The sequence below is a fragment of the Antedon bifida genome, chromosome 5, assembly GCF_963402885.1.
Source record: "Antedon bifida chromosome 5, ecAntBifi1.1, whole genome shotgun sequence".
In the NCBI taxonomy this organism is placed as follows: Eukaryota; Metazoa; Echinodermata; class Crinoidea; order Comatulida; family Antedonidae; genus Antedon; species Antedon bifida.
The window spans coordinates 28,894,629-28,903,893 of NC_136230.1; the positions used below are offsets into that span (position 1 = coordinate 28,894,629).

At 43.6% G+C, this 9,265-nt stretch overlaps 2 protein-coding genes across 2 annotated transcripts; both read left to right on the top strand.

Annotated features, from left to right (window-relative positions):
• Positions 1–1,294: 1,294 nt before the first annotated feature.
• On the top strand, positions 1,295–8,756 carry LOC144842204 (uncharacterized). The gene is made up of 2 exons (XM_078698609.1): positions 1,295–1,362; positions 7,064–8,756. The coding sequence occupies exons 1-2, from the start codon at positions 1,360–1,362 to the stop codon at positions 8,288–8,290; spliced, it is 1,230 nt and encodes a 409-aa protein (XP_078554735.1). The 5' UTR covers positions 1,295–1,359; the 3' UTR covers positions 8,291–8,756.
• On the top strand, positions 1,440–3,254 carry LOC144842755 (uncharacterized). Its single transcript, XM_078699275.1, has one exon. The coding sequence runs from the start codon at positions 1,576–1,578 to the stop codon at positions 3,046–3,048; it is 1,473 nt and encodes a 490-aa protein (XP_078555401.1). The 5' UTR covers positions 1,440–1,575; the 3' UTR covers positions 3,049–3,254.
• Positions 8,757–9,265: the final 509 nt, after the last annotated feature.

The following is a 9,265-nucleotide window of genomic DNA, read 5'->3' on the forward strand; positions in this document are numbered from 1 at the left end:
AATAGGCTGCTCACTAAATTAAAAAAAAAGATTAAAATCATACAAGAACTATATTATATATTACTTTACTGATATTCTCCTCCGTAATTTCTCCACGTCTTTTCATCTAAACAAAATTAGACATACCGTAATTTGTAGGCCCAAATAAAATTTGTTTTAAGAATTGAAAATTATAGTTATCCTTACAGAACACTTTGCTCTTCCAGATCCTCGCATTTCATGTCCTCTTCTTTAACCAATTCTGATTCATCCTTTTTTAAACTAATTAGGAAATAAAGAATAATTTAGTACCAATAATAATATTTAGGCCTAGAGACAAATGAAATCTAACAGTTGAAACCGAAGTCTCAACCAGAATTATAGTATAGCGTAAATATCGTGATTAATATAAAATATAATATTATAAATCTGCTTTTCAGGGATTAGAGTGTTATCCATACATTTTTTTAATCTTTCCTGTATTTAATATTATTATCAGTCTCCACAGATTACTAATAAACTAAAACTTGTAATCATGAGTAGCAAACGATATTAGGCCTATATCCACTGCTGAGTCAGTCGAGTTTACCGTGCCTTTTGGCAGGGGATTCAGTTTATGTGACCCCCACTAAAACTCTGTACACTAAATAATAAATAACCTTTCTTTTGAATCTGCCGCCTCGGCTTCAACAGGTAGTGGTATGTCCACGTCTTGTTTAACAGCAGGTGTCTCTCCACCATCATTGCAGTCTTTAACTTCATATACATCTCTAACCTCGGCCATGGTTCTTCTCTGTGACCTGATTGACCGACGGACTCTTGTGAAAATTGAAGTCTTCTTTTTCTTTTCTTTGCTATCCGTATTGTGGTTATCCGACAGATCCACTACTGGTGGGACGTCTGCCAACGCAGTTGCTGAGGAACCATTGGCATTGTTGGTGTCGTCTTTAGCTTCAGCGCTTTCGGTTGGCACCGATTGCATAGGTCTAGGATTATCAACATCAGTTCCTTCATCTTCTTCTAATTTCTCGGGATTGTCCACCACGGCGGATTCAACAGTATAACTTCCACAAGAAAGTACGCTGCACTTATTACCCATTATAATAAAACGAATTAATTACAATAGATAAAATAGATTTATAAAATATAAGGTAAGTATAAGGTTTCCGATAAGCAAGTTGTGTATCGTAGGAATTGTAGTGCCGCTACACAGATGCTTAAGCGGAGCGCGTCGTTCTAAACACCTGGACGCGCTCCGCCGTGCGTATACACCTTGGAACGTCAAGTACGTTGGACACTTGAGAAGTCGACGACGGAAACCAAACCTATAATTATTATTACTACTCACTTATTGTTATCATAAAGTCAAAGACTATTATAATGGTGAGTACTTTACGTTGTAGTCTTTTATCGTAGTTAAGTAACTAAACCAAGAGACTAGCAATCTCTTTATTGGAGGAGCAGTCAATTCGAGCTACTCCTAACGTTAATTCTGTGTCAAACGTAACCACGGATAGGCGGTTTAATTCCTATTCTAACTACGGTACTCCTAACGGGGATATTCGTAATCGCGACTCTCATTATCTAGACGATGGCATGCGTTTCGATGAACGAGCTGGCGGCGAGTCCAATAGGTTTGTGCCTATGGAACGCGGTCGAGTTCCTTGGCGATCAATAGATCGTCAAGGGGACGCAAGAGATCGAGAGTCCGAACGACGGTATCCTAATCGGGGTCGTAGAATGGGAATGTCGCCACGGGGGTACATCGACGGTAATCGCTATAAACGCTACCCGGACGACGTCGGTCAAGTTCGGACTGATTGTCGAGGTTTCGATTATAATGATCGAGATCGCGGGTGTTACTACCCCGACAATGAGGACAATACGAACGAGTACGTCCAAAGAGGGAGCAATGGCGAAAGTTTCGGGCGTGAGCCGCGCCGGGTTCATTATGTGGATAGGGACCACTCGCGTGGTCGATACGGTCATAATGAAGAACGGCGAGGTGAGCGTCGGGAACGACAACCTTTCCGCCCTCAGAAAAACCTGGAATTTTTCGGTCAAGATGACTGGCACATTTTCCGGGATAGGTTTGAGGGGTATGCCCGAGTCAGCGGATGGAACCTGGCGGAGAAGAAGGAGGCTTTTCATTTAAGTATGAAAGGGAAAGCCGCCACGTACATCCAGACGTTGTACACTCTTCACGGCAGTGACATCGCGTATGACTCGATGGTTAGAGCTTTCGAAGCTTACTTTGGATTGAACAATGATCAATCCTTGTTAGCAGCTAAATTTGACAAGCTAAAGCAAACGGAGAATGAATCTCTCCGCGACTGGGGCTCCCGGGTTCTCCATGCGGCAGCTATGGCATTTAAGAGCGGCATGGGAAGAGGGGCCGATAATGTTTGGATCGAGGAAATGGCGGCGCTTCGATTTTGCAGAGGGTGCTGTGATCAATCTGCGGGAAAGTACGCGGGGTTACAAAGACCGGCGACTATTCCAGCGGCAATTAAATTGATCGAGTGGTACCACTGTGTAGAAGAGAAGCCAGCTCATCCTCAAACATCCACTATGCCTCAGTCGATACTAAAAAATGACGCTCCATCTTCGACAACCGTGTGTCAAGTTCGTTCGGATCCGTCGGAACGGGATTTCGATGCAACGGTCGGGGAGGATTGGGGACGCGTTAATGAGATACGGGAAGAAAATCGAAGGAGATCGGTGAGGTTCGGAGATAGTAAATTTTCTCCAGCTATAAGCCGCCGAAATGACTTCCGTGATGCGAAACCACGTTCGTCGACGGAAGCTCAAATAAATGATTTGCAAGACAAGGTTTCTTCTTTAACCAACAAGTTCGATAGATTGTTAGAAAAACTAGATAATATTCCTCTAGGAGGAAGTAAATCGCCTGCTAGACGCAAATCGCCGGAGCGGTCGGCGTGTTTTAGTTGCGGCGAAGAGGGACATTTTTCAAGGGAATGTCCTAGAAATAAAGAAAATAGAAATAAAAAGTTCGTGCGACTCGTAAGTCAAGAGAGTGACGACGAGGGCATGTCTTTAAACGATTAGTGGTTGGCTCCGACCATTCTGATTTACAGTGCGACTCAGGCGTTTCATTGGTAGTTCAGAGAGTTAAATCTGATTCTTTGTTACATACCCGTGTTACCATCGCCTCTACTACGCTCGATGCAGTGGTAGATTGTGGAGCCACTGTTAGTATTATTGCTGATAGTATATATAATTCATTAAATCCTAAACCAGCTACGGTAGGCACAATCAAACTCTTTTTGGCAGGCAAAGGTGTGTCAATGAAGGGTCGAAAGGTTGGGCCTGTGCAACTAAAGGTTGGAGGTATGTCATACCCTATGTTCGTTTATGTTGCACCTATTGAAGATGATATGCTATTGGGACTAGATTTTATGAAGGGAACACAAGCAGATGTCATGGTGGGTAAATTACAGTTAAAAATCGGCGATAATATCGTGCCCTTGTATACAAGTGGGACGGCGCCGACAAAACCATCTGTATGCAAAGTAGCTATTCGTAAAAAACGGGTAGTTCCACCCAATTCCATGATATATGTAGACTGTAGTTTGGACGCCGAACTAGAGGAATACCTTGTAGAACCTTATATGCACCAAAGTTTAATTATACCAAGAACTATACACAACGCGGGCGAAATGCCAAAAATCTGCGTTGTAAATACTACTGATAAGTATGTGACGTTACGAGCAGGACGTGACATGGGCACGGCTTCAGTAGTTGAAAATTACGTGTCTGAAAAATATCCGACCGAGAAATCGGGGGGTAAGCCTAACGATAATTCAATACCATCGCATTTACAAGCAACATTAGCTGCGTCGGTTTGTGATTTGTCTAAATCACAGGGCGAAACTGTTACAAATTTACTCACCGAGTTTGCGGATGTGTTTGCAAAAGACCAATTCGATATCGGGGAAGTCACCAACATCGAACATCGAATAGATACGGCGGATGCACCTCCGGTGAATCAACGGTTACGCCGTACTCCGCTACATTTCGCAGGTGAGGAACGGAAAGAAATAGATAAAATGTTGCAGGGCGGTATTATTCAACCTTCTAGTTCAGAATGGTCGTCTGCGCCCGTATTGGTACGAAAACGAGATGGTAGCGTTAGGTTTTGTATAGACTATCGTGCATTGAATAATGTCACAGTAAAAGATGTTTATCCTTTGCCGATATTAGAGGATTGTCTGGATACATTGTCCGGCAATCAATGGTTTTCAAAACTCGATGCCATATCTGGGTACTGGCAAGTAAATCTCCAAGCTAATGATCGTAGAAAAACTGCGTTCGTTACCAAGTACGGCCTTTTCGAGTTTGTTAAAATGCCTTTCGGATTATGTAATAGTCCGGCAACGTTTTCTAGGGTAATCAATATGATTCTTCGTGGTCTCAACTGGCAAACAGCGCTAGCATTCTTAGATGACGTAGTCATACTAGGAAAGTCCTTTGAAGATCATAGTAAAAATCTGAGAGAAGCACTGGAACGTTTCCGAAAATTTAATCTTAAACTCAAACCTAAGAAATGTTTGTTTTTTCAACGGAAGGTAGAGTTTCTAGGTCGAATTGTGTCCCGTGACACCATAGAAATGTCAGATACTGATATTAAAGCTATCCAAGATTGGTCTACGCCAACCAATTACAAGGATGTGCAACGTTTCTTGGGGCTGGCGAATTACCATAGAGCATTTATGCCAAACTTTGCAGAAATCACTAGACCTTTATATGCGATAGCTAAGAAGGGAGAATTCCGGTGGGGGCACCATCAGGACCGAGCTTTTAATTTAGTGAGGGAACTACTGATGCAACCACCTGTTTTGTCACTTCCAAATCCGAATGATATGTTCATTCTTGATACAGACGCTTCCGATCAAGCTATCGGAGGCGAACTCTTACAAATACAAGGGGGACAGGAGCGAGTAATTGCATATGCGAGTTTAGCACTATCCGCAGAGCAACAGCGCTACTGTACCACGAGAAAAGAATTGTTGGCCATTGTTAAATTTACACGTCAGTTTAGGCATTACTTACTAGGTAAACCCTTTAAAGTGCGAACTGATCATAGTAGCTTGACCTGGCTTCTGCGATTTAAAGAACCACAGGGCCAGTTGGCACGCTGGATTGAAGAACTAAGTCAGTATGTCATGGTCGTTGAACATCGCCCAGGTAAAAAGCACGTAAATGCTGATGCGTTGTCAAGGGCGCAAAACATGACTAATCACTATAAACATGGGGTAAAACTCATAGACTTACCATGTAAAGGGTGTAAGTATTGCCAACGTGCACATCAACAATGGGCTTCATTTATAGAAGATGTAGATGATATTGTACCCCTAACCGTCACACCAAATCACCCATCACCATCTCTGCCAATATCATCCGATATGCCAATCACTTTTCCGGTAATTAATAAAGTAGCTACAAGACAACTTGGAAGGTCTCATTGGGGTTTTTCCGAGCTGGAAATTGGGCAGGCCCAAGAGCGGGATGGGGAGTTGGAGCCAACCCTTACCTGGTTAAAAACAGGTGAGGTACCTTCAACTACCGATCTTTTCTCGGCTAGTCCAGCTACTAAAAATTATTGGTTAAATAAAGATAGAATGCGGCTGACGGATGAATTGTTGTTCATAAAAGATAAACAGGGGAATGATGAATTGTTAGTACTACCACAGGAACTAGTTAAAACAGTACTGTATACATATCACGATGTTCCTTCCGCCGCCCATCAGGGTGTAAAACGTACAAAACTTCGCATCAAACAACGATTTTATTGGTACGGAATGGCGGGTGACATTGAAAGATATGTTGCAGGGTGCGAGGTCTGCAATAGTCACAAAAAAGGTGAAAGACGGGGAAAATATGAGCAGATCAAGTACCATGCTGGCGCACCTATGGAACGGGTCCACGTAGATTTCTTGGGACCGTTACCTAGGTCGGACCAGGGGAATGTGTACGTCCTTATGGTCGTTGACCAATTTACAAAATGGGTCGAAGGATATCCAGTACCTTCTCAAACAGCTCAAATAACAGCAGAGGTATTGGTTCGAGAATTCTTTTCACGGTTTGGAATGCCGTTGCAGTTACACTCAGATCAGGGTACCAATTTCGAGAGCGAATTGTTCACTGAACTATGTAAACTGTTGAAAATAAAGAAAACTCACACGACCCCTTATCGGCCTTCATCTAATGGGCAGGTAGAACGCTATAACCTGACCGTAATGAATGCTGTACGGTGTTTCGTCGGAAAACAGCAAAAAGACTGGGACAAATTCTTACCTCAGATAACTAGCGCTGTGAGATCGACGGTTTGTCGTAGTACAAACATGACACCTAATATGATGATGCTAGGCAGGGAAGTCTTAACACCCCCTGATCTAGTGTTTGGCGAAGCAATAGTGAGTAAAGATTCTCTGACTCACGCCCAGTATGCTATTCGGTTGGCGGAGAATATGAAACTCGCCCATCGTTTAGCAAGGACACATCTCAAAGCAATGCAACGCCACAATAAACGGCAATACGATCTTAAGCTACTCGAACGTACTTATATGGCAGGCGATAAGGTTTATGTTCTTGATCAAACTACGATCAAGGGAAAGAACAAAAAATTGTGCGCCCCATGGAAAGGACCAGGTGTCATTACTGAGGTGCTGGCTCCGTATGCTTTCCGTGTACGTTTGAAAAATAAAGTATTTGTGATCCATCACGACAAATTGAAGCTTTGCCGTGATCGTACGTTGCCCAACTGGATAATTAAGTTTGACCAAACTGGTATCGCCACGGTAAACAATGGTGCAGATGGGGGTGATGATAACCTCTACTGTATCTGCCGAAAAACGTGGGGGGGACGGTTCATGATCGAATGTGATTATTGTGGTGAGTGGTATCATGGCGCATGTGTCAATATCACTCCGGCGGAGGCGATTGATATCGATCGTTTCAAATGCGCCAATTGTAGGCTTTAGATTAACTAACTCAAGCATTTTGAGGTATTCCTTGTCCTAGTACTATACTAACCTGTGCTTTGCCTCTTAATGTTTTACAGATGGATAACTGCACTACTTCCGATCGTGTAACGGTGGAGGAGGAACGGTTCCTACTTCAGGTGGAAGACTTCCCGCCGTTGGGCAAACCAACTGCGACACGGAAGTCTCCACCTTCACCTACTACTGGATTGGAAGAAGATGTTGTGGCGATGGAGGTCGGGGACCTAGATCCGCCAGCAGTTGAGGGCAGAGAGACGCCAGAGGTCTTGGCAGGATCGCCGGAGAGGCCAAAGTCCCCCTCCATTTTTCGTAAGGAGTTGCTTCCCGCCGCGCCAGCCGTGAAGGTATGGCGAACTCCGGGAAGTAAGGAGTCGGACTTTGCGTGCCGAGACGTCCGTCTTGTTGGTACGGCGACCAGTGCTGTTCCACCTAGTGCTGGGGCGGTACCAAAAGTTAAATCTCATGGAAAGGCCGACAAACGGTCGAAAAGACCTCATCCTGAAGGCGGTCAGCAGAGGGAATCGGGTAAGCGGTCACGTCGGGCATTCCTGTGTCCAGTGGCAGGATGTGGCCGGGTGCCCGAAAACCCAAAACAACACCTGACGTACCACATACCGCCATTCATGACGGAAACATCGCCGGAGGTATCTTCGACCACCTCATCTCGGCGCTGGAGTTTCATCCAGGAGTTAGTGGGACTCGTTCCGGAGTGCGGCGGAAGTGTCACCAAGGCGGTAGCACTTTTCAACGCCGAGGGGAGAATCCAACCTGGATTCTTCTTCACCAAATCTCTGAGGAAGATGATGGAGTCGATGGGCGAGGCGGCGGGGCTCGAGATGCCCGAGTCGAACACTCTATCGCCGTTAGTGTCACCGCTGGGTCTGCTCCACACTCGGTGTCTCCTTTTCCTGGTGGCGAGAGCCACTAGGGATAATAAGGGGGCATTTGTGGAGCTGTGCCAGAGGTATGGTAGGCCTACCTCGGCGGAGCCCAGACGCCGTCGATTTCCAAAGCCAACTGGACCACTACGTCAACGGACCGGACCATCATCACGCCAAGCACGGTGGCAACCGAACGTGGAAAACAACGTCCATTCACCCACGCCACTGTTATGCCAGTTAAGGCGGGCCGACAGAGTTGCTCTGCGGTCGGCATTCAATGCCAATCGGGAGGTGGTGGAGCGTTTGGCTCAGCCGGGGAGTGGCCAGCTGAGGGCAGCGGCGGTTAGGATGTTGGAGGGATTCTTGGAAAACCTCCACTTCCACGCCCAGTTTGCCTATGAATAGGTTAAAAAAAAAAAAAAAAAAAAAAAAAAAAAAAAAAAAAAAAATCCAAGACCAAATTAATGAAAATTTATTTAAAGTAATTTTAAAATTAATTCCAATTAGTTCATTTTTTTTTAACAAAATTCTTATCAGGTTCTTGGTAGTTTCTTTTTTTGGAATTCTATGTATGTATGTTGTGTTATTGTTGTGTTTAAAAAAAAAAAAAAAAAAAAAGAAGAAAAATGAAGTGGAAGTAAAGAAAGAAAGAGCAAGAGGGAAGACAAAAAAATAAAACAAGGAGGAATGTAGTGCCGCTACACAGATGCTTAAGCGGAGCGCGTCGTTCTAAACACCTGGACGCGCTCCGCCGTGCGTATACACCTTGGAACGTCAAGTACGTTGGACACTTGAGAAGTCGACGACGGAAACCAAACCTATAATTATTATTACTACTCACTTATTGTTATCATAAAGTCAAAGACTATTATAATGGTGAGTACTTTACGTTGTAGTCTTTTATCGTAGTTAAGTAACTAAACCAAGAGACTAGCAATCTCTTTAGAATGTTGACGCGCGCACGATAATCGGCATGGCAACGCGATGCGTCCTTACCTACTAACTGCGCATGTCGGCCTCCTCCTCTTTTCTTTAATTCATTCCGATCATGGAACTAGAATAATTATAGTTCCATGTTCCGATCCTCGACGACTTTTTTCTGGAGATAAAATTCTATACCGCCCTCTACAAAATGTTTCATTTTTTTTATAATTTTTACCAAAAGATAATATATATAATTGGTTTTTTTTCCCCCATATTTTGTATTCAGTAATAAAAAATAACGTTTCTAAATACATTGTTTTGAGAATATTATTTTAAACTCCGTTTCCACTATTTTTTACCAACTTCATAATCCATCAATGTATTTATTTCAATATATTGGAGTAAAAATGGTTTGTAGAATATTATGCCTAAGTCTAGTTAGTAGTTTCCCCCTTC

What these genes read in the sequence shown, in the direction of transcription:
- LOC144842755 (XM_078699275.1), top strand. Translation starts at nt 1,576, where the DNA reads ATGCGTTTCGATGAACGAGCTGGCGGCGAGTCCAATAGGTTTGTGCCT.